At 37.7% G+C, this 25663-nt stretch overlaps 1 protein-coding gene across 1 annotated transcript in view; it reads left to right on the top strand.

Moving 5' to 3' along the window:
* col5a2b (collagen, type V, alpha 2b) overlaps positions 1–25663 on the top strand; it is a 58468-nt gene that overhangs the window by 12861 nt on the left and 19944 nt on the right. The window contains exons 2-35 of the mRNA XM_052130083.1: positions 1391–1603; positions 1857–1873; positions 1978–2010; positions 2150–2182; positions 2301–2354; positions 6703–6792; positions 7359–7436; positions 7539–7583; positions 7934–7987; positions 8156–8209; positions 8330–8383; positions 12966–13019; positions 13778–13831; positions 13944–13988; positions 14111–14164; positions 14302–14346; positions 14533–14586; positions 14762–14860; positions 14955–14999; positions 15119–15217; positions 15307–15360; positions 15841–15948; positions 16094–16147; positions 19036–19134; positions 19427–19480; positions 20149–20247; positions 20549–20602; positions 20778–20831; positions 20974–21027; positions 22783–22836; positions 22935–22979; positions 23877–23975; positions 25035–25142; positions 25471–25524. Of these exons, the coding sequence (XP_051986043.1) occupies positions 1391–1603; positions 1857–1873; positions 1978–2010; positions 2150–2182; positions 2301–2354; positions 6703–6792; positions 7359–7436; positions 7539–7583; positions 7934–7987; positions 8156–8209; positions 8330–8383; positions 12966–13019; positions 13778–13831; positions 13944–13988; positions 14111–14164; positions 14302–14346; positions 14533–14586; positions 14762–14860; positions 14955–14999; positions 15119–15217; positions 15307–15360; positions 15841–15948; positions 16094–16147; positions 19036–19134; positions 19427–19480; positions 20149–20247; positions 20549–20602; positions 20778–20831; positions 20974–21027; positions 22783–22836; positions 22935–22979; positions 23877–23975; positions 25035–25142; positions 25471–25524 (2264 nt within the window). The remainder of the gene's footprint in view (positions 1–1390; positions 1604–1856; positions 1874–1977; positions 2011–2149; positions 2183–2300; positions 2355–6702; positions 6793–7358; positions 7437–7538; positions 7584–7933; positions 7988–8155; positions 8210–8329; positions 8384–12965; positions 13020–13777; positions 13832–13943; positions 13989–14110; positions 14165–14301; positions 14347–14532; positions 14587–14761; positions 14861–14954; positions 15000–15118; positions 15218–15306; positions 15361–15840; positions 15949–16093; positions 16148–19035; positions 19135–19426; positions 19481–20148; positions 20248–20548; positions 20603–20777; positions 20832–20973; positions 21028–22782; positions 22837–22934; positions 22980–23876; positions 23976–25034; positions 25143–25470; positions 25525–25663) is intronic.

Genomic DNA, 25663 nt, shown 5'->3' with positions numbered 1-25663 from the left:
CATCTGTGCGTCGGCCTCCTCCTGGGCGTTCAAGCCCGAAGGCGGCAGCCCAGAGGTGCCCTCAGCATCAGAGCCCACGCCCTCCGATGTCGCGGCGAACTCATCTGCTTCCATCGCAAGAGGGTAGGCAGACTGGCTGTGAGGCGAGTCGCCGCCACCTCGAGCGGGGACGGGAGTCAACGAGCGTGCCGGGGCGCGGGTGGTCCGAGGGGGCGTACCCGGCGGAGCTGCACCCGCTGCCATCCCCGAATCGCCTCCATCGCCAGCCGCATCGTCCTCAATCCCGTGGGAAGGAGGAGTGACGCGGGGGGCGGCTGGAGTGGCCTGCTTACGGTTGTAAGCAAGCCGCGACCGCAACGTTGTCATGGTCATGTTCTCGCAATGAGAACATGAACCATCCACAAACGCAGCCTCAGTGTGATCGCTGCCCAGACACACGAGACAACGCCTGTGGCCGTCGGAAGCGGAGAGTACTCTACCGCATCCAGGAACAACACAGGGGCGGAAAGTCATCTTTATAAAGACGCGTCCTTAAAAGGACGTTCAACGCCACTGTGTTTTTGCTCTTTTAGAGGAAATTACTCTTTTAAATAAAATCACTCTTTTATGAATGAAAGAACTCGTGAGAGATCTTTCTTATCTGCAACTGTCGATGCGCTCAGGGGCAGGAAGTGCACAGCCCTGCAAACAGGAGAAAGCCGCTGTTGTGCGCCGTAGAATCCAACAGCATGCAGCAGAGGATAGCAGGAACTCGGTGTGTAAAACGCAGCAGACTGCAAACACGACCATCGGCGCCGAAGAAATTTTCTGAATGAACTCCCGTATTTGCGCCGCTTAAATACCCGTATGTCCGGGGGCGGGACATGCAAATACTGGTTGCCAACTCTCATTGGCCTTTTTTCATAGTTCAGAGGTGAATATCGGCGCTCAAGAGAGACCCCTAGTGTTGCTTCTCTGACACAACGTGGAGAGAGCGACAGAAGGGGAACTATGATTTTTACTGTGAACAAGAACCAAGTTCCCTGGCTCTAGAGACTGACATCTACTGGCCACTTTGCTGATTAAAGACTGACTCAGTAGACAGTGCTCTTCTGTTTAGCCAGTGAAGAAAATAAACTGGGCAAAAATCTTCTTTAAATTCACAATAATCTAGAAAGTAAATATTATAGAAAAACACAAACAAATAAACCAATTCAACTGGGAAAGACTTGTGAAGGCTGAAACATGCTTCCTCCTTATACACTTCTAAATAAATAAATGGTGCATTATAACTTGACATTTTGAATGTTTTGATGGGATAATGTTGTTTTTGTGCATCTCGTAAAGATAATATTATATTGGTAATATTATAAGATATGTTTGTCGGTTTGTCTTTTTCATCTTTGAACAGAGGATACGAAAAGTTGTAAAGACGGTGAGCAGACTTATTCGAATAATGAGATGTGGAAGCCAGAGCCGTGCAGACTGTGTGTATGCGATAGTGGTAAGGTGATCTGTGAGGAGATCCGCTGTGAGGAACTAAAAGGATGCGAAGAATTCATGATACCAGAGGGAGAGTGCTGCCCAGTGTGTCAAACCTTTGCCAGTGCACATGGAAAGATCGGTGAGTAATACCCAGAGTGGACGCTAGAGGGCAGGCGTGAATTTCAAAATTTAAAAAATGAATTAATGTGGATGAAGAGGGAAAGTCAAGTTTATCACATCATTTATTAAAAAATGTCTTATTTAAAATGTAATTAGCAAAGTTTACTTAGTTTGTTTATTGTTTTTTATTTTATGATCAAACGTGCATTATGCATATTAAATGTAATCTGTTGATCAATTATATTTTTGGTATTTTTTTGTGTCTTTTTCAGAAACAATTGCATTTAAGGTATGTGACTTCCTTTAAAATATTGTTTACCATTTTTATGTTTAATAATATGTTAATCAGAAATCCTATGTGGCCTATGTGTGTGTGTGTGTGTGTGTTTTCAGGGCCAGAAAGGTGAACCAGGCGACATTCCTTATGTGAGTCTAATGCTACTGTCTATTCTTCATGCCGTATTGCATACCAGATATAAGATATAGATAAAACGGTAATGTTCATCTTGCTTTATACAGAGTAATACTAGTTCAGTATTTTAAATGTGTGTACTTGTTTGTACAGATTGTGGGAGTACCTGGACGCCCAGGACCAATGGTGATAAAATAATGCTTTGTGTATAACATACACACACACCTAATCCTTTAAAAAATGAAATTCCCAACTTTTCATAATACTATTCAAAGTCTTCTTCACTTTTATGCCATTTCAACAGGGCCCCCCTGGACCAGATGGCCGAACAGGATATCCAGGGAGCAAAGGAAGACGAGTAAGTTAAGGCATAACTTTTCACATGTATCTATCCTCATAGTTTGATGATAAATGCAAGACAGCTATTAAAGAACAGAAGAAAGCTGAAAGATTATTCTTCAGAAGGCCAACAAATGAAAATTTTGTTAAGGTTAAAATAAGTAGGGCACAAGCTCGAAGAATAATAAAGGATACTAAAAGGAAAAGTTGGAGACAATTTGTATCTGGTCTGACATCAAGAACCTCAACAAAAAAGGAATTTGATTCGAAGGATGAAGGGCAGGAATGATGGAGCTCAAATTCAGCACATCAAATATCAAGACTCTATTCTAAATTCTAAACAAGAGATTGCAAATACCCTAGCAGAAACATTTTGAAAAGAACTCCAATTTTCCAAGCTCAGGACGAAAAGAAAGGTATACATTTTTCATTGAATAATAAGGATATAATCAGCTGTTCACAATGGAAGAATTGACACGAGCTATAAACAGAGCACATGCTACGGCAGATGGACCAGATGATATTCACTTTCAGTTTTTAAAGAATTTGCCTCACATTATACTGTCTAATTGGATATCAGGGAATATTCCACTCTCTTGGAAAGAAGCGATAATCATTCCCATCCCAAAAACAGGAAAAGATCATAATGACCCCAACAACTTCCACCCAATAGCCCTGACAAGTTGCTTATGCCAAACCATGGAGAGAATGGTTAATGAACGTCTAGTATGGATCCTGGAATCACAACATCTCATAAGAAAAGTTCAGTGTGGCTTCAGAAAAGGGAGAAGTACTATAGATCACCTCATCAGCCTTGAAAGCTACGTACAAGATGCTTTCATCAGCAAATAACATATGGTGGCTGTCTTTTTTTAACTTGTAGAAAGCTTATGACACCATTTGGAAGTTCGGTATTTTAAAGGATTTATATCAACTTGTCTTTAGAGGACACTTACACATTTTTATTGCTATTTTTTTTTTTTTTATCAAACTGACATTTTAAATTCAGAGTAGGTAATACCCTATCTGACCAACATAAACAAGAGGTCAAGGTCAAGTGGTTTTTATTGTCATTTCAACCATATACAGTTAGTACAGTACACAGCGAAACGAGACAACGTTCCTCCAGGACCATGGTGCTACATAAAAACAACATAGGACAAACACAGGACCACATGAGACTACACAACTAAATAAAATACCTATATAAAGTGCACATGCAAACATGTGCAAAAAGTACGGGACAGTACAAGACAGTACAAGACATTTCTGACAATGAACAGGACAATAGGCACAGTGAGAGACAGTGCAGTGCCGACCAGTACAAGAGCTAAGAGTACCTCAAGGAAGCATTTTATCAGTTACCCATTTTAGTATCAAAATCAACTGCAAAAGCCATCGGGTCAGATATCAATTGCAGTCTTTATGTGGATGACATTGGTATTTGCTACAGAGGCAAACCCATGAATAACATTGAACAGAAACTCCAGCAGACAATTAACAGAATGCAGTCCTGGTCAGTATCAAATGGTTTTAAGTTTTCAAAGACTAAAACTGTTTGTATGCATTTTTGACAGCTACGCTATCTCCATCTTGACCCAGAGATATTCATGGATGGTGAACACATCAGAGTTGTTAAGGAAACCAAATTCCTTGGAATAGCTCTTGCCAGTAAACTGAGTTTTATCCCTCAATTAAAGATTTTAAAAGATAAATGTCTTAAAGCATCATAAACATTTGAAGAGTTCTAGCTAAGTCAAAATGGGATGCAGAAAGTTCAGTTCTTTTAAATATCTACAGAACACAAATTCGATCACACCTGGATTATGGAAGTATAGTGTATGGATCAGCCAGGAAATCATATATCAGACTCTTGGACACAGTACATCATCAAGGCATATGTCTGGCATTAGGGGCCTTTAGAACATCACCAACTCAAAGTTTTTATGTAGAAGAAGCAAATTAACGTTTTCTGGAGAATAGACTAATCAAACTAGCCCTACAATATACAACAAAGCTGAAGACCAACAAAAATCTGAAACCCACCCAACATCCTCTACATTAGAGAAATCTGTCCATCACATACACCTATATATACAGATGGATCAAAATCTGAGGACCATGTATCATCTGCATTTGTGATCAACCAACATGTACCTTCTGCCAGAAGCCATTACTCCTGAAACATGTTTTATTGGACTGTACTGGTCTTAACCCTGTGAGAAAACTTTTATTCAGTAAACATCCTGGAAGAAATGTTTAACAAAGTCAAACCTAACGCAATTGAGTTTTTAGGAAAAATAGATTTGAAAAACCGTATATAGAGTTCCTTACACATTTCTCGCCATGGAAATAGCCATAGAAGCTGGCATGGTGTTAAAAACAAACAAACAAACAAACAAACAAACAAACAATCTACACACACACACACACACACACACACACACACACACACAAAGTGCATTCAGAAAGTATTCAGACCCATTCATTTTTTCACATTTTGTTATGTTGCAGCCTTAAGCTAAAATGCTTAAAATTATATATTTTTTCCACATCAGTCTACACTACATACACCATAATGACAAAGCAAAAACTAATTTTGGATAAATTTGCAAAATTCTTTAAAAGAAAAAGAAAAAATTAAATATCACATTGAAGTAAGTATTCAAACCCTTTGCTATGACACTTGAAATTTAGCTCAGATGCATCCCATACCTCTGAATCATCTTTGAGATGTTTCTACACTTTCATTGGAGTCCATCTGTGGCAAATTGAATTGATTGGACATGATTTGGAAAGACATACACCTGTCTATATATGGTCTCACAGCTGAAAATGCATATCAGAGCAAAAACCAAGCCATGAGGTCAAAGGAACTGCCTGTAGAACTCAGAGGCAGGACTGTGTCGAGGCACAGATCAGGGGAAAAAAAAGGTTCTTAAGAGCACATTGGCCTCCATAATTCTTAAATGGAAGAAGTTTTGAACAACCAGGACTTTTCTTGGAGCTGGCCAAACTGAGCAATCGGGGGAGAAGGGCCTTGGTAAGAGAGGTGACCAAGAACCCAATGGTCACTCTGGCTGAGCTCCAGAGATCATGTGTAGAGATAGGAGAATCTTGCAGAAGGAAAAATCATCACTGCAACACTCCACCGATCTGGGCTTTGTGGCCAGATTGAAGCCTCTCCTCAGTGCAAGACACATAAAAAAAACATCTAAATGACTCTCAGACTATAAGAAACAAAATTCTCTGTCTGATGAAATGAAGATTGAACTGTTTGGCCTCAATTCCAAGCATCATGTCTGGAGGAAACCAGGCACCGCTCATCACCTCTGAAAAACCATCCCAACGGTGAAGCATGGTGGTGGTAGCATCATGCTGTGGGGGTGTTTTTCAGTGGCATGGACTGGAAGACTGGTCAGGGTTGAAGGAAAGCTAAACACAGCAAAATACAGAGATATCCTTAATGAAATCCTGGCACAGAGCGCTCAGGACCTCAGACTGGGCAGAAGGTTCACCTTCCAACAGGACAATGACCCTAAGCACACAGCCAAAGACAACGCAAGATAGATACAACGCAAGAGTTGCTTAGGAACAACTCTATGAATTTCCCTGAGTGGCCCAGCCACAGCCCAGACTTGAACCCAATCAAACATCTCTGGAGAAACTTGAAAAATAAACAAAAACTACCCCCAAAGAGGGAAAACTCAAGGGTCCAGGGCAAAACACTGCAGAACAGACTGGGCTCAGTGCTCCAGGCTGGAACAGACATGACAGGGCTTAAATAGGAAAGAAAACGAAGATGGTAATAAGGAAAGCAGGTGAAGCAAATTAACTTATAATGTGGTAACAATAGGGAGGGGTCAGAACAAGAGACAGGAGAGCATATTGCACATTAGTTAACAAGATCCATGTGCTCACAAAAAACACAACAGATTGGACAGGAAGAGCACATGGCAATGAAGCCTTCATCAGCCATGTGCTCAAACAAAACAACAAGACCAGACAAGTGCGCATCGCAAGAGACCTGAAACTGAACACAAAGCAAAGAGCTCACAAACACAAGACATGAAGCGTGAGTGTCCAGATTCCGACTCAGAAACAAGAGCGAACCGGACCGTATAGTCAGGATCCAGACAACATGCTCTGAACATGAAACACAGACTAGACAGAAGAGCACACAGCAATGAAAACGAACAAAACCGTGCACTCACACAGAGACATAGAACATACATGTCAGGATCCTGTCACCACAATAAATCAATAAAATGTTTTAATATATATATATATATATATATATATATATATATATATATATATATATATATATATATACATAAAAATAACATGTGATAATTTTTTTTAAGGGTGTCTCAGGTCCACCTGGTTTTGATGGGGAACCTGGTATCCCGGGCATACCTGGTGAGCCTGGTCCTTTAGGCACGTCACTGCCAGGGGTGAGTCATATTACCTGTCCAGGATTGTTATTAGTGCCATTGTGTCCTGTACTTGTTAGATCGCTAAACAGAGATTAAAATTAAAAAATGTGTTTCTCTGATCTGAATATATAATGAATATTATCATATTATTTATCAGGATAGTGACCGTTTACATATAGTAGAAAAATTTATTTTGAACCAAATATGTTCCAAGAAGTTATAATGAGATGTTAATGATGTATAATTTGTTTCAACAAAGGGCAAAAACAGAAATGCAGAATTAGTAGGTATTTAGCATGCAAGACACTTTTACAAACCCCTAAATCCTGTCCAGAATCTCTCATTTACACCATTATAAGAATTAAATTTGGCAACTGGTTCTGGTCAATAGTTTGTGACCTGTGTGTTCAAAATCATTGTTTGGGAAATAGATCATAAGTTTCCCATAATTTGGAATTATTATGGGAAAACTCAGATAGCATGGACCTGCAGATCTTTAAATATACAACTAAGTGTGTGGCTGCAAAGAGTTTAATGACTGCAGTGTTTTCAGTTCAGATATTAATTACATTGATATTTTACAGAGTCAGTTTGGATCTCAGATGGCCTCTGGATTCCAGAATGAAAAGCATGGAATGGCAGGGATCATCTCAGGAGCACCGGTAGTGATTTGTCCACATTCAGTAATAACTTTGCAGTAAATATTTTGATGCCAAGGCTCGTAGAACCACTATATTGAGATAGAATGTGTTTGTTGTGATCAGGGTGAAGCAGGAGCAAGAGGTCATCCAGGCCCTGCAGGTTCACCAGTAAGTGCACTTAAACTTTGTGCTAACTGGGTGTCTATAATTATTTTCTATAAATAGTTTCTATCTATAAATCTTTTGGAATTTTTGTTCTTCACAATTGCAAGTCTCATATTGCTTTTATACTATAACGGTTCATCAAAAAAAAAAAAAATGAATATGTTTGAGAATATGATTGATAAAAAATGAAATGTCCCAGTGCTGTTTACAAATGCATTATTTGAATATTATGATTTTTTTTTTTTTGACATTTTTGACTTTTTTAAGCTCAATAGTCAGATCCAGACAAAAAAAAAAAAATAGTTATGTCATGCTTGCATGCTTATTATATTATTATTATCTCTGTTGCTTAGGGGCCAACAGGAGCCCAGGGTGCCCCAGGAGACGCGGGTGATCCTGGACCCATGGTAAGACCAAAAAGGTAGCTAATACATAAAGTGCATGAAAAATAGTCAGCAATACTATTTCATAACAGGCAAATGTTTTATTGGATTTATAGAGTGCTAATATTCATTAGAGACATTTTCTTTGTCATACAGTTGAATATAGATGCAAAAAATATTTTTTGTCTTTAGGGCTCTTATGGTCCAAGGGGACCAGATGGTCCTCCAGGGAAACCTGGTCTAGATGTGAGTTGACCAACAATGATATTGGCTCGCTTTTCATGATTTAAACATAGTAGAAGTGTGAAAATAGTCCTTGTATCCCTGTGATTTCTGATATCATAAATCCTTTTATTTCTGTAACAGGGTGAAGCCGGACCTCCTGGAAATATAGGAGAAAAAGGGTATCCTGGCTCTATAGTAAGACATATGTTCTTATCATTTTTAAGCCCTTACTAAAGTGTTATATTTCTGTTGTTTTTTAAATTATTTGCAGATTTTTCATTATGGAGATCTTAGTATTAGCTTGTCTCTTGGTATGTCAATCAGATAATAAACATTTTACATTGATGGTTTGCTACTCAGACTTGAGCATGGTAGTGATGTCTGAGTAACAAAGAAAGTGAATACATTTATTGAACCAGTTCTTTTAATGATTCAGTTAAAATTAGGAAATTACCTATTTTGTTACCCATTCAGATTAGTTCAAACCAAATAGCAAAGTGTTCACAAAACACTGTAAGGAAGAACTTAGGGTTACTTAGGGGTGATATGTTGGAACATATAAAAACATTTGAAAGTGTTTTTTCCACGATGTTCTTTTAAAAACAAGACAATGTAAAATGCCAGACATGGGCCTTTGAGAACACTACTTAGTGATGACTTAAAGGGGTACACAGAAACATTTGTCTTTGTATCGTCTAGGACTTACACTGACACCTAGCGGCTTGGAAGCAGTATCATTTAAAATTTTTACATCTCAGTTTCAGATGCCATTGTAGAAATGTAATATTTACAGTCAGCCATGATTTCTTTAATCAATGCGTGAAAGTGTCAAATAACAGGATGGTTACTGAGATTAAGGGAGTAGTTTTCAGCAGGTCATGTGATTCTAACATGTCAGCCCCCATGTGCTGACCATTTCCATGTAGAATAAAACAGCTTTTATAAGGTTACTTATATGACTGGAGTCTTCATTTTAATGTGAGTGGCCATGATTTCCTACATATATTGCAAAATTACAATTTATGACTTAAGGAGTTAAACATTTTACTGCTGTATAAATTACTGAGTGCACCTTTAAATTAATTGGTTCATTAAAATGAACAGCTTAAATTAACCAATACATTAAAAGCTTCACTGCTTATTGTCCTCAAGAAGCAATTTACTGTATTATGCAGACAGTAGTACACACACACACACACACACACACACACACACACACACACACACACACACACACACACACACACACACACGCACACAGTTGAAGTCAGAAGTTTGCAAAGCCAAGTACATTAAAAATTCCCTCTCTAAGGTCAGTTAGGATCACTACTTTATTTTAAGAATGTGAAATGTCAAAATAATAGTAGAGAGAATTATTTATTTCAGCTTTTATTTCACATTCCCAGTGGGTCAGAAGTTTACAAACAACTTGTTAGTATTTGGTATCATTGCCTTTCATTTATTTAACTTGGGTCACACGTTTTGGGTAGCCATCCACAAGCTTCTCACAATTAGTTGCTGGAATTTTGGCCCATTCCTCCAGACAGAACAGGTGTAACTGAGTCAGGTTTGTAGACCTCCTTGCACGTGCACATGCTTTTTCAGATCTGCCCACAAATTTTGGATTGTCAGGGCTTTGTGATGGCCACTCTAATACCTTTAAACCTATAAACTTTATTGTCCTTAAGCCATTTTGCCACAACTTTGGAGGCATGCTTGGGGTAATTGTCCATTTGGAAGACCCATTTGCGACCAAGCTTTAACTTCATGGTTGTCTTGAGATGTTGCTTCAATATATCCACATAATTTTGCTCATGATGTCATCTATTTTGTGAAGTGCTTCAGTCCCCCCTGCAGCAAAGCTCCACCACAACATGCTGCCACCCCCATTTTTCACGGTTGGGATGGTGTTCTTCGGCTTGCAATCCTTTCCCTTTTTCCTCCAAACATAACGATGGTCATTTTGGCCAAACAGTACATTTATTTTTATTAGACCAGAGGATATTTCTCCTAAAAGTAAGATCTTTGTCCCCATGTGCAAACTGTAGTCTGCCATTTTTATGGCGGTTTTGGAGCAGTGGCTTCTTCCTTGCTGAGCAGCCTTTCAGGTTATATCGATATAGAACTCATTTTACTGTGGATATAGATACTTGAACCTCACAAGGTTCTTTGCTGTTGTTCTGAGATTTATTTGCCATTTTTCCACCAAACTACGTTCATCTCTAAGAGACAGAATGCATCTCCTTCCTGAGCGGTATGATAGCTGTGTGGTCCCATGGTGTTTATACTTGCGTACTATTGTTTGTACAGATGAACGTGGTACCTTCAGGCATTTAGAAATTGCTCCCAAGGATGAACCAGACTTGTGGAGTTCCACAATTGTTTTTTGGAGGTCTTGGCTGATTTCTGTAGATTTTCCCATGATGTCAAGCAAAGAGGCACTGAGTTTGATGGTAGGACTTAAAATACATCCACATTTACACCTCCAATTCAGTACACCTCCTATCAGAAGCTAATTGGCTAATTGCCCAAAGGCTTGACATCATTTTCTGGAATTTTCCAAGCTGCTTAAAGGCACAGTTAACTTGTATGTAAACTTCTGACCCACTGGAATTGTGATATAGTCAATTAAAAGAGAAACAATCTGTCTGTAAACAATTGTTGGAAAAATGGTCATGTCATGCATGAAGTAGATGCCCTAAACAACTTGCCAAAACTATAGTTTGCTCATTTTAAATCTGTGGAGTGGTTAAACAAGTTCATTTTAATGACTTCAACCTAAGTGTATGTAAACTTCTGACTTCAACTGTATATACACTCACACAATAATAATAACAACAATAAAAAAAGGAATTGGACTGGAGTGCTTGCAGAAAAAATTATCTAGCAGGGTTGTAGAGATCCGGACCTCTGGTTAGAGCAGACAGGACACAATTGCTCAAATCTAAAGCTAAGGGTGTACATACAAAAGCTGTAATAATAGTGCAGTCTATTTAGCTGTTCACAAAAGAAAAGACAACTTAAAATCACAGTCAAGATACTTAAAGAGATAGTTGACCCAAAAAAGAAAATTTGATTCAAGCAGGGGCAGCTCTAAGGTCAGTGGACATCCGGGGCTTAGCCCAGAGACATCCATGTATGCATCATAATACACAGTATACACTTTAAAATATGTTTAAAAGTTACATCAGTAAGGAGTATTATAAGTTTTTCAATAGTGTTAGTTTAAGAAATCAAAATATAACATTTATGTCTGAGAATAAATTTTGTTGGATTGGAAACTTTTCAGCTCTTCCAAATGCTTTATTCCACCACTGTAGACAATCATCCACAATCCTCCTTAATAACACTTCTCAGTACTATTGTAATAAACAGAGATTACTTACCTATTCACCAATCACTTAATTAATTTTATGTAATCTATTCTTATTATAAACAAACACACATGCACACACGCACGTTGAAGGCAATTATAATTACACATGATGAAAATTATGCATCCAGCTGAGATCAAATATAAGCCTGTTATAGGCTACGCAAACCACATGCAGATATCACGGAGACAGAAACGGAGCGGTGTGTGTGTGTTGTGTATGTTTTGGGAAGACTGCAGCTACGTGAGGACTAGACAGAAACTTCACTAGGTTTTCTTCCTCACAAATGGAAATCAGAGAAATGATTTTTAAAAAATTACACAAAAATGTAAATAATATAATGATGATATCTGTAGTTGGACAATTCCATCAATATGGTTGTGACATTTGCAGAGACATTTTTTCTCCCAATTTGGAATGACCAATTCCCAATTTGATCTACGTCCTCATGGTGGCGTAGTGACTCGCCTCAATCTTTGTGGCGGAGGACGAATCTCATTAGTCTCTGCATCTGAGACCATCAACCCGTGCATTTTATCACGTGGCTCATTGAGCGTGTTACCGTGGAGACATAGCACGTGTGGTGGCCCAAGCCATCCACCTCTGCATTTACGCACAACTCACCAAGACCCCCACCGAGAGCGAACCACATTATAGTGACCACGAGGAGGTTACCCCGTGTGACTCTACCTTCCCTAGCAACCGGGCCAATTTGGTTGCTTAGGAGACCTAGCTAGAGTCACTCAGCATGCCCTGGGATTCGAACTCTCGAACTCCAGGGGTGGTAGCAAGCTCATTTACCACTGAACAACCCAGGCCCCCTAATGTGAAATTTAACTCATAGACCCTTGCAGATAGATTTCAGTCATCAGAATTTAGTTTTTCCATTTTAGATTGGGAAATATGCTTGTGTTACGGATGTGACAAAAATGGACCTTTAGACTCCATGGTGCCATCTAGTGGCTCAAAGACTGAACTAGCCCTCATCACACAAATGAAAACACTGATGTGGAGTGAAAACAGACCATCAAGAAGGGGATAAAGACTTATGTTTAAAATGTATCTAGAAATCCTCACAGATGAAATTAAACCTATAGTTCACTCACTACCCTGATAGCACACGTACATCACCCAGAGGTCTATTTGATGGGTGTGTATTTTTTTTAATATTGTTTGCTCATCTGCAATACATTTATAAGACGTACAGTATATCAATAAGTATGTCTTTGAGATGTTTATGATTCAGATTGTTTGTAAATCTAATATTTTTAGGATGTTTAGCAGATGTTAATTAGATTGTGATGCTTTCCAGATGAAAACATCTAAAACAGATGTCTCAGAGATGTCCGTGTGATATCTGGCACAGCTGAGTGCATTCTAATCAACAATGTTTTGTTTCATAGGGCTCCAGAGGGTTCCCAGGATTACCTGGTCAGCCAGGGATGAAAGGTCACAAGGTGGGTTTGATAAGGAGGACCTTCTCTCTGATTACTTAATGATTCCCATGATACACTGATCACTCTTTAAAGATACTTATAATTGAACCATTTTAGCATTTTATGATTCTTGATTACTGGGACAAAACAGGCTACAGAGCTGAAAATAAATAAATAAACAAATAAGTGTATGTACAAGGAATTACATTGGATTAATCTGTTGAACATGTTCAGATGTATTCACCTACATGTATATGTATTCTACTACATTCACCTACATGTATATAACCACCTGCTTTGTCCAATTTTTCACCATTTTTTTTAATTTTTTGTTTTACTTACTTGCTGTAGCCATTTGTGGGGTTAATAGCTACTAATAGGGCCTACTTGAATGAGGGAAATTATCAAAAAATATCAAACATTCTCTTTACAATTTTGATGATTGACATATATCATGGTTGTGATGCAGAAACTGTAAGCATTATTACCTAAGATAAAAGAACTATAAAACTGATCAGAGCTTTACCATATATTTTTATTTTTTTACTTATAGGAGGTTAAATATTAAAAAGGACTCACAGGGTGAAGGCTGATTTTGATATGACCTGATTTAATTATTTTTTTATAAATATTTGAAAGTTTTAACAAAAAGTAGGGACACTTAAAAAATTATTTAAGTCAGGACATAGTAATGTAACTTCACAAATTCATGTGCTTAAATGTGTTTTAAAAAGATTACACACACAGAGTAAAACTGATGAATCCCATCCCTATCTTAGGGCCATTCAGGTCTGCAGGGTGCAAAAGGCGAACCAGGTGCCTTGGGGTCAAAGGTCAGAGGTCGCAGATTTGAAGCCAACAAATTCACATGACAGTTTTCATGTACTTATAGGTGTCCCTGTGGTTTGTTGTCTTAGTAATATTACTTTATTTTCATTATCAAAGGGAGAATCAGGATCTCCTGGTACCATGGGACTTGTGGGTCCTCCGGTAAGAAATCAGATTTTTATGGCATTTAACATTTCATCCAAATTGTAATTTTGGGGATTTTAGTAGGATTTGTTTTTTGTTCTAACCAAAATATTTTATCATGCTGATTTTGCTCTTTGAAGGGTCCAATTGGGATGACTGGTGAGAGAGGACGCATTGGACCAGGAGGACCAGTGGTAAGTCAACAGTGTCCTCTATGTGTATGTGCAGTGTGGTCCATTCATTCTGACAAATGTTGACCTTGAGATGAGAGTTATGTTAATTTTGCTTCAATTAGCTTTTCATCAATAACTCAAATATTTTCTGTTTGTAGGGCAAACGTGGCCTTTCGGGGAATGTAGGAAAACCAGGTCCATTGGTATGTGAATAACAGTACTCCCTCCATCCTCCCTCATATATTTACACAGATACACTCTATCTACCCATTTGCTTCTAATAAAATACCATAAACGACATAAGTCTGCCATTATGTTCAAAGATGTGCAGCACTTTTTATGAATAAAGACTAATGTATCATCTTATAGCAGACTTCTATTATTTACAGGGTCCAATGGGAATTTCTGGAACTCCAGGATTTCCTGGTGGTCCAGGCATTAAGGTAAGCCTGATTCATGTTCACTGTAATTGCAATAAATAGTATCTGATGTTCTAAGAAAATATTCAGGAAATGTTCATACATAGAAATTGTTTTACTTGTAAATGGTGTGTTCATACCAAATATGATGAAAGTGAATGATCTATGAAATATTTCCTTTGTCTGAAACATTACGCAGGGTCAGGCTGGAGCCACAGGCCCTCGAGGTACCAGTGGACTCCAGGGCCCACGGGGAGAGCCAGGTCGGCAAGGCTCACAAGGACCACAGGGTAATCAGGTACGGGCTCATCTGTCCAGCTCTTAAGAAAAAAATGCTATATTCTTATTGTTTATGCACTGAATGATCTCTATAATGTTACCGTCATATTTAGGGACCATTAGGAACAGATGGTACTCCAGGACTTAAAGGACCACCAGTAGGTTCCTAAAAACCCTTCCAAAAATGCTACTTAATTAATTAATTATCAAATTGTGAGATTCTTTGCCTCATTGGGGATTATTAATGTGCAATATCATCATCTGCTCTTTTTTGTAGGGGATCCCAGGTGTGCAGGGCCCTGTTGGACTGATTGGACAGCCTGGTCCACCTGGACCTCAGGGGTCAACTGGACTTCCAGGGGCCAAAGGCCAATTGGTAATGACATATTTATCAGTGTGACAGTGCAAATTGTAATAACGGAACTATAATGACAATCACTTTTCCCTTGTTTCTTAATATGAAAGGGTGATTTGGGTGTCCCTGGATTTAAAGGAGAACCTGGAGCTAAAGGAGAGCATGTAAGTACTAAAAAAATATTCAGAATCATGCCTAGTAATTAAAAAAAGGTATGTAGTGGTGCTTGCTAAGGCTAATGATTTGAACAAACCCCTAACTTAAGTGTTAAACTTTGGCACATAACTTGTCTCACACTATTTGTGCTACGGTCTTGAATGATACATCAAATTCCGTGGGATATTGAGGAAAGATAAGCTATTACTTCTCTAATCGATCTGACTCATGTTTTTCACCTAGTGGATGATTAAACTGGTGATAAATCCCATATACTTACATTAATGGAGGTCCTCTTTTGATTTAGACTAATAAGCAACCACCTAGCATCCACACAGAACACCCTTGCATTGTGGCAGCGGGCTTTGCACCACTCACACTTTCTTCATATAATTTTTAAATCTAGTTGGTCAATGTTAATATTTGTGCTCTGTACAGTTTGACAGAATGTCATCATTGTTTTTGTCATGGGATGTCTGTTGTTGAAGGGTCCTCTTGGAGCTCAGGGAGAAATGGGGCCGATGGGAGAGGATGGAAAGCGAGGTCCAAGAGGAGACACGGGGGCCATTGGACCCCCAGGCCCAGCTGGAGAAAGAGTGAGTGACATTCCATCACTGTTAACAGTTAACATTCGTGTTCAAGCTAAACATCAAAAGTGATTCAGCGCAAGAGATTTTTTTATGTGGTCGCTTTACATGTTTTCTTCTTTACATACATCTTCACTGTTTTATATTTTTCTAGGGAGCCCCAGGTAATCGTGGCTTTCCAGGAGCTGATGGTTTGCCAGGACAAAAGGTTAGAAACATACCTAACAGTGCTAAACCCATATGTTGTAGGTTTTTTCAAATGCCGATAATGGACGATAATCTACAACCCCAATTATGAAAAAGTTGGGACAGTACGATAGTGGCTAATAAAAACAAAATTACATGTAGTTGTGGTACTTTCAATATAGCAAAGGGTGAATATAATTTACAAATCACTCCAGTGATTTGTAAATTATATTCACCCTTTGCTATATTGAAAGTACCACAACTACATGTAATATGATGTTTTACCTTGTGAATTGTATTTTTTTATTTATTTATTTATTTATATTTTAATGAACAGTCATTTCAAATCAGATGATTGCAACACACTCCAAGTGTGAAACTTCACCATTTCTTCTAATAACACTTATTAAGCATTTGGGCACTGAAGACACAAGTTTGTTAAGTTTAGAAAGTGGAATTTTCCCCCTTTCATCCATTACGTATTTCTTTAGCTGCACAATTGTGCAGGGTCTTCGTTGCCGGATGGTGTACTTAATAAAACTCCACACATTCTCAATTGAAGATAGGTCAGGACTGCAGGCAGGCTAATCTAGCACCCACACTCTTTGCTTCACAGCCACGCACTTGTAATATGGGCAGTATGTGGTTTGAAGTTGTCCTGCTGGAAAATTCTGGAACGTCCATGGAAAAGACGGTGCTGGATGGCAGTATATGTTGCTGTAAAATCTTTACAAATCTGTCTGCATTCATGGTGTTCTCACAGATATGCTATTTACCCATGCCATGGGCACTGACACAACCCTGGACCATTCAGACACTGGCTTTTGGATCTGATGCTAATAACAACTTGGATGGTCCTTTTCCTCTTTGGCCTGGATAACACTATGGCTGTGTTTTTAAAAACCTTTTGAAATATTTACTCTTCGGACCAAAAAAAAGAAACAGTTCCAATGTTATACATTCCATCTAAGATGAGACTGAGCCCAGAGAAGTCGACAGCGCTTCTGGACAGTGTTGATGTATGGCTTCTGCTTTGCATAGTAAATCTTAACTTGCATCTGTGTATGCAGCACCAAATAGTGTTGACTAACAGAGGTTTACTAAAGATATACCAAGCCCATGTTCATGATATTCATTACAGATGAATGACGTTTATTTAGACAGTGATGTCTGAAGGATCAGAGGTCATGCACATTCAGAAATGGTTTTCGTCTCGCCCTTTAAGTACCGAGATTTGACCAGATTCCTTTAATCTTTTAATATTGTGAATGTGCACTGTAGAGGGTGAAATGTCCAAAATCCTTCCAATTTGTCTTTGGGGAACATTGTTCTCAAAGTGCTGGATTATTTGCTGAAGCATCTGTTGGCAAATTGACAAGTCTCGACTGATCCTTGCTCTTGAAGGCCTAGGCTGTGCTAGGCCGAGGCTCCTTATATAGTATACAGTACTATGACACAATTGCATCACCTGTATAACATCTCCTGTTTCACATCGCCTGGTTATTTCAACTTTAAATTGCCCTTGTCTCAACTTTTGTGGAGAGTGTTGCAATCATCTGATTTGAAATTACTATACATAAAAAAATATATATATAAAATTCACAAGGTAAAACATCATATAATGTTTAGTTGTGGTGCTTTAAATATAGCAAAGGGTGAATATAATTTAAAAATCACTCCTTTTTGTTTTTGTTTGCATTTTTCATACTGTCCCACATTTTTGGAACTGGGGTTGTAGTAAAACTGTAATCTGGTTACACTTTACAATAAGGTTCTATTTGTTAACATTAGTTAGTGCCGCAAACTAACAATAAACCATATTTTTTTTTTCAGAATTTATTATTCTTGCTTAATGCCAATTTATGAAAATACAATGACTCATTGTTATTTCATGTTATTTCACAATGCATTTACATTATATAAAGTTTAGTTCACCCAAAAATGAAAATTCTTTCATCATTTACTCACCTTCATGCCAACTAAGATTTGTATGACTTTCTTTCCTCTGCAGAACACAAACAAAGATTTTAGAATAATATCTCAGCTCTACTGGTCCATACAATGCATGTAAATGTTGATCAGGCCTTTGAAGTTCCAAAAAGCAGATAAAGTCAGTATAAACATAATTCATCATACTCCAATGGTTTAATCTCTTCTGTAGCAATCCAGTTGGTTTTGAGTGAGAACAGAACAACATATAACTCCTATTTCACTGTACATCTTCACAGCAGTCTCCTTGGCAATCATGATTTCAAACTCAAGTACACTTTCTATTGCGCCATCTAGTGTTCTGCCCATGCGTCAAGCACCAGGAAGTGTAATCGAGCTTGAAATCATGATCTTTTCTAGAAACTGCTATGGTATGATGCACAGTGAAAAAGTCGATATTTTGGTCTGTTCTCACCAAAACCCAACTGGATCTCTTCTGAAGTCATTGAATAAACCACTGGATTCGTATGGATTACTTTTATGCTGCTTTATCTCATTTATGGGCTTCAGAGGCCTGATCACTATTTACATGCATTGTATGGACCTACACAGCTGAGATATTCTTCTATAAAATCTTTGTTTGTGTTCAGCAGAGGAAAGAATGTCATACACATCTTGCATGAAGGTGAGTAAATGTTGACAGAATTGTCATTCCTGGGTGAACTATCCCTTTAATGTTATGGTAACATTAACTATTAATGTTCTATTTACAATTGTACATTTTGAAAATGTATTAATATATGTTGACATTAACATCAACCAACATTAATTAATTCTGAAGTAGTAATGCTTATCTGTAAAACAGCTGTTAACAACACCATCACATATCTACTGTATGTGAATTTAACATTATCCAATCTATGTGTTTTTATCAATGTAATCTCATTCCTTTCCCACACTATATTCTTCCTCTGTCTCTAGGGTGCACAGGGTGAGCGTGGTGTCCCAGGCACTTCAGGGCTTAAAGGTGCATCTGGAGACCCTGGACGAACTGGGGAAGCAGGAATTCCGGGAGCAAGGGTTGGAAAAATTTATATGATTGTTTTTTCCTTGAAATGTGACCATGCAATTACAAAGTACGCAACAATTCAATGCTATCATTGCTAAGACTTATTATTATTATATATAACTTATTATTAAATATTATTATTATATTATAAACCCTTAGATATAATTGTAAGTGTACTAAGGGTTTTCTTAGCCCAAGTGGTTACTTGCAACCAGGCACAGACCCTTGTATGTAACAGTTTTCTGGTCAGAAAATTAGTCCAATTTATATACTGTTTCCATGTTATATTCCATGTCTCTTTAGGGTCTGACTGGTATGCAGGGAATGCAAGGAGCAGAGGGGAAAATAGGACCACAGGTAATGCACCTTTCACTTAATGTAATATTGTGACATTAAAGACATAAAAACATTGTATAAGATCTTAAAAAACACATAATTAAAGGATTAGTTCACCCAAAAATGGGGGGCCAGGGTAGCTCAGCAAGTATTGACGCTGACTACCACACCTGGAGCCATTAGTTCAAAACCAGGGGACACTGAGTGACCCCAGCCAGACCTTCTAAGCAACCAAATTGGCCTGGTTGCTAGGGAGGGTAGAGTCACATGGGGTAAACTCCTTGTGGTCACGATTAGTGGGTCTTGCTCTCAATGGGGTGCGTGGTAAATTGTGCGTGGATCGCAGAGAGTAGCATGAGCCTCCACATGATGTGAGTATCCGTGGTGTCATGCACAGCGAGCCACATGATATGATGCATGGATTGACTGTCTCAGAAGCGGAGGCAATTGAGACTTGTCCTCCGGTCCCGGATTGAGGTGAGTAACCATGCCACCACGAGGAACTACTAAATAGTGGGAATTTGCCATTCCAACTTGAGAGTAAATAAATTTATTTTTGGATGAACTATTGTTTTAAACCACTATGTATTTAAGAAGCAAAATCTTCACAGGGTTGGATTTTGCAAAGCTTGACTTAATCGTTTGTTAATGTGCATATGAATATTAATGTAATCTGAATTTATTCTTAGGGAGCTCCAGGAGATGATGGGAATCCAGGTGTAGCTGGGCCAGCTGGTACCAGAGGTGCAGCAGGACCTATGGGTCTGCCCGGACCTAAAGGCTTCAGTGTAATTTATTAATATGTACATATTTATAAAATAGCCATATACTAAATATTGTTTATTGTATTCTTTTTCCACACATACTTCAATAATGATTTACTCATTGTATGTGTCATGTTGGATAAACAATGAGTAAATCAATATTGAAGTATGTGTGGAAAAAGAATGCATAAGAAGAAGAGAAGCAATGGAATCTTTTTGGTATAAAAAATAAAGAAGTTTTACTTGGCCCATGAATTTTCATTAAAAAATTTCTTTCTTTAGCTTACATGCTCTCATTATGAACTTGTTTGCTCTAAATATCCAGGGTGATCCAGGGAAAGCAGGAGAGACAGGGTCTTCAGGAGCTCCAGGACAAAGAGTGAGTCAAGCTTTAAAATGTATTTTTTATGAAACTCATTTTCTTTTTGTGTTGCTTTTTGGGCCTGTCCTGCAGTACTTTAAACGGCCTGTTAGTGTTGCCTGGCTATTGTATAAAACTGTGATTTAAGAGTCCAGATCATTTTGATTTGATATGATGGATATGATTCCTCTAGGGAGCCAATGGGAAAGATGGAGAGGAAGGACCAGCAGGAACTCCAGGACCACTTGTGAGTTTTCCAATCAATAATTTCTGTTACACATGTATTTTTTGTAAATGTCTCTATATATGTGAGAGTACTTGAAAATATATCACACTGTTGTGGTAAAATGTTCAGAAATTATTTTGTAATTTATTTATTTTTTCTTCAGGGAGTGGCAGGAAAGAGAGGGGAGCAGGGACCTCCTGGACTTATTGGCTTCCAAGTATGTACTTTAAAGTTATGGTTTCAATCAGAGGAAACTTTGAACATTATAATATACACACTGTCAATAGTCACGTTCACACATACAGCCTTTTCCAGAAAATGACCTACAATTTCCACCATTCACACATACTGTGGACAAATTGCAATTTTTGTTTTTATTTTTCAGAGAATTGCCCAAATAAAAAAAACAGAAGACTCCAATTATTCATAAATAATATTGTATGCCTTTTTTTTTGTCCTAACTTTGTAAACATGTTATTTTGGTTTTCTTCACTCAAGTTCACTTTGAAAAGTCTCATATTATTTCACTAGGTGGCAGAAAGCACTAGAATTATGTGACATTCCATCACAATATACAGATCTGAAATGTAGGTGGCACTCTAATGCATTTTAGCCCTCACAGATGTGCTCGTCCATAGACATTCATTTTAATTTTAAGTTCAAGCAACACCCTTGTTGTTTCATTGAATATTTTAGCCTCTGAGTGGACTAGAAGCTCAATCTAGATGTAATTAGATAGCTGATATCTTCCTCTTTGTGAAAACATATTTTATGGTGATTAGTTATACATACTTTTTCTTGTGGATGGCATATTTTATTCTGGACATCTAAGATATAACAGTGGATTGTTCAGCCAAGCAAGCTCACAGACAAGGTTAAAGCAGATATAAAGTATTTCACTATGTGATTCTTTTGAAAATTTTTCAAACTGTGGTATTAGAGCGACAAAATTTTAAGTAACAAAAAAGAAAAACATTCTTGAGAGTGAGAGCTTTCATTTGATAGATGACTTGTTCATTTATGTGCCATGTGAAGGACTTTTATATAAATATTTCTACCCCCATTACCTCCGAGGGGCGCTAAGTTTCAACGCAAATATTTTGAGGCCTAACATAAATGCAGGAGAAATGTTTATCTCTGAAAAGTTCAGATTCTAAGCTTTCAAATGATACCTCAAATGCCTGGCTTATGTATATGTAGAATTTAAAGTTTTAAGCATAAACGTTTGGTGATATAGCACCCCCCCATATAGAGTTTAAGAGGAAGTTGTATCATATGGAAGTTGTATTTCCATATTGATGGTTTGTTTAAACACATTTGTAACATTTACCAGTAAAGACAACCCAACCATTTTCCTGTAATTTAACTGTTTGCATATGTGAACAGGGTTATTGTCATGCTATTAAATAGCTAAACAAATTTTTACAAGTTAGTTCATTCAAAAAGGAAAGCTGTCATACTTTACTCACCCTCATGTTGTTCCAAACCTGTATGACATTCTTTCCTCCTGGAAAACTAAATTGGAGTTTTTAACAAAAGAATATTCATTCTGCAGGTTTCCAATACTTTAAAAGCACATAGTGCAGGCTTCAAAAAGAACAGAAAATCACCATAAAGACAAAATAAAAGTAGTCCATGAGACTTTTTGTCTATATTCCATGTCTTTTGAAGTACTGCGATAGCTTTGTGCGAGGAACAGACTGAAATTTAAGTCGATATCCACTGATAATGTTTCCATCCACCATAACTTTAAATTGTAATTTTTATATGTGCATATTGAAATCTGGTGCATCACAATGCTTCACAAAGTCCAATGTTTGAATGTGTGGAAGTGCAAATGAGATTTAAGAGCTACAGCAGAGGGGAATATTATCACTGAAGAAAGAAAATCTTATTGTTTTGGAACACCATTATGCCAATATCCATTTTCGTTGAAGGGCTGAATCCATTATTAATTATGCAAAATTTGTAGGGTTTGCCTGGACCCCCAGGCCCACCAGGAGAATCAGGAAAACCAGGTGATGAGGTGAGTTCATCATTTCTCAGAGGTCAGTTTTTCCTGCTTGTCATTTCAGCTGGAGAAGAAGAACAGAATAAGAGCAGTCTATGTTTTGTTTCCCTCAGGGTATCCATGGGGAAGCTGGTGGCGTGGGGCAGACAGGTCCAAGGGTGAGAGTATTATTGTATTTACACTGCAAGTAGGCTAGGGATCAATACCTTTTTCAGCTATAAATAAGGCTACTCCTTGCACAATAGTCTTTGTTTTTTCAAACAGCTTTTCTCAACACAACTTGAGCAGTGTGAGCAGCAGGCTAAATTAAAGGAGTTTATAGTACAAACAAGTCTAGCAGACGACATGGTACATTTTAAAATTCTGACAGACGACAAGTTAAGACTCCAGAGGCTGCACAATTTTGCAGTGCTACTGAACGCAACTTGGTTAATCTTCCTTTAAATTTGACCCAAATCATTATCAAAGGATAAAAATTATTTACTCTAGCCATCACTGGATGATAGTGTGTATGTATCTTTCACATAGCCAACCTAATGTATTTTCAGTTACAAGTATGTCTTTTGTGGTTTGACAGCTTGAATGAAACTTATTCAATGCTGCACACAGAAAACTTTCATAATAAACATTGTCATTGTTTAGTTTGCACAGTTAAACCAGTTTCATAAACTTACTGTACCTCCAAACTCATCAATGTAATTTTTGAAAAAGCACAAAAACCTTCGTAACTTTTGTGTGTATAGTGATCCACCACAACCTAGTATGGACTGCAACAATATCTCTCCTACACTGCGAGCAGCGACCGGCTTCAGTAAATGTTAAATCTCCCCCTTGTGGTTTCCCAAAGCTATTACTCCACTGGAAAGCACACAAATTAGGGTTCTAATTTAAATGTTGGCTAATGTTACTATATCGCTGCCTCAAAAATATATCGATAACATGCCGATCAGTAATCGATATATCAATATTTTTTGACATCCCTAACTGCAATGTATCAGAATTTCTAAAACAGCACATAAGCATTTTCACATTATTTCTACTCCTCTTCTCTGTAGGGTGAGCGTGGAACCCCTGGAGAGAGAGGTGACTCAGGATCTAATGGGTTACCAGGACCCAAAGGAGGCCCAGGCACCCCTGGACCTGATGGTCCAAAGGTTAGAGTCAGATGTTTCCTCTCTTACACTTACACCACTAATGGCATGATAAAGTCACAAGTGATCTCTTTTTTCCATATCGATCTGTGTTTTTGTCCTTACGATCCTTGACAGTGGTTGTCTATCTCAGCCCAGATTTAACTCTTATTTGTCCAGAATCCTGTGCCACATAACTGTATAATAAATATCGAATGAGTACTGATATGTAGCATTTTGCTTTCAATGTGGTTGCTTAGGAAGCCTGACTGGAGACAGACTGATTTATAAAATTTCCATCATAAAATATTTTTATCCATCAAATTTGTTTTTTATTTCTTAGATTATGGCACTCCATTTGTGTTTGTACATTTAACAATAATTGAACATTATAATTCATAATTAAAGACCAGTTTTCTGGGCCTATCTGCTTTTCAAGACATAGTCTGTGTTTAGGCCTACAACGACCGGGACTTGGCAAAACACAGGCTACAAATTAACAAAGATTTACAAAACTAAAATCATGTTAAGACTGCTGAAACAAGTTCTATTTATTAATTTGCAAAGTTGCTGAACGTTATTTTTTAAAAGTAGCATATTGCATCATTATGCAACTGATAAAAAACAAAAAAAACAAATGACATCATATTTGAGGGAAAGTAGTGTGTTGGTTACTTTTGCATTATTGCATGACAGTGCATACCATGTAAAGATGGTTGAATTGAAAATGATGAACTAGATTTAAATAGTTCTCTTTCTTATTTTAAATCTGTCAGAATGATGGACATCATTTGGCATGATCTGTTAATGTTTTTAAAATGTGGAAATTTAAAAATAATTCTTCTGTTCTCACCAATACTGCTACATTATGGTCTATACATTTAGCACATCAAAGATGATAGACTAACATCATTTAACAGTAACAAATGACATGTTTTATTACTGTAATCATTATAATAAACAATTTGCCTGTTTTATTTGAATTTTGTGCACTGTGTTCAACATGCCATTAACATACACAGAGATTATGTACAAGCCTGTTTATAGCGATAATGAGTTTGGTAAATGTTCTTGGCTGTGCAGGGCAAACCAGGTCCAGCTGGATTTGGAGGAGAAACAGGACCACCTGGGCTACAGGGTATGCCAGGAGAGAGAGGGATTTCTGGACCAGCCGGGCCTAAAGGAGAAAGTGTGAGTGTGGCTCTGCATGATAAGAGAAATCAAAGGCTTTGGCATGTAAAAATGTGCACATGCATAATAAACACAGTACAATCATGCTTTTGCAATATGTGCAACATTATTGTATATATTAAAGGCATTACAGCTTTCATATACTGAATGACTTCATATCTTCACTGAAAGTTAATATTCCTTGAGAGTGATGCAAGAAATTATCCGTGAAAACTTATCTGTGTAGACAGTGAAATTGTCTCGCATCAAGCAAAATTCTCTATTTTATTTTCTTATCGACTTGTTGGAAACTTTATGTATTTTAATACTCTTTATCTGTTTTTTTCAGGGTGGAGTGGGAGACAGAGGGGCAGAAGGGGCAGCTGGCAATGATGGGGCTCGAGTGAGTGACAGACACATAATTAACTGCATGAACTACCTGTCAATCATTGTGTAAAAAAGTCTAAATTAATGTTTGAGTGCTGACATAATTCTTTAAGGCATAGTTCACCCAAAATGAAAATCTGTCATCATTTACATGT

This window comes from Xyrauchen texanus, chromosome 7, assembly GCF_025860055.1.
Source record: "Xyrauchen texanus isolate HMW12.3.18 chromosome 7, RBS_HiC_50CHRs, whole genome shotgun sequence".
Taxonomy (NCBI): domain Eukaryota; kingdom Metazoa; phylum Chordata; class Actinopteri; order Cypriniformes; family Catostomidae; genus Xyrauchen; species Xyrauchen texanus.
Note: the sequence above shows the minus strand (reverse complement) of the source record. Positions and strands in the feature narration are given on the sequence as shown.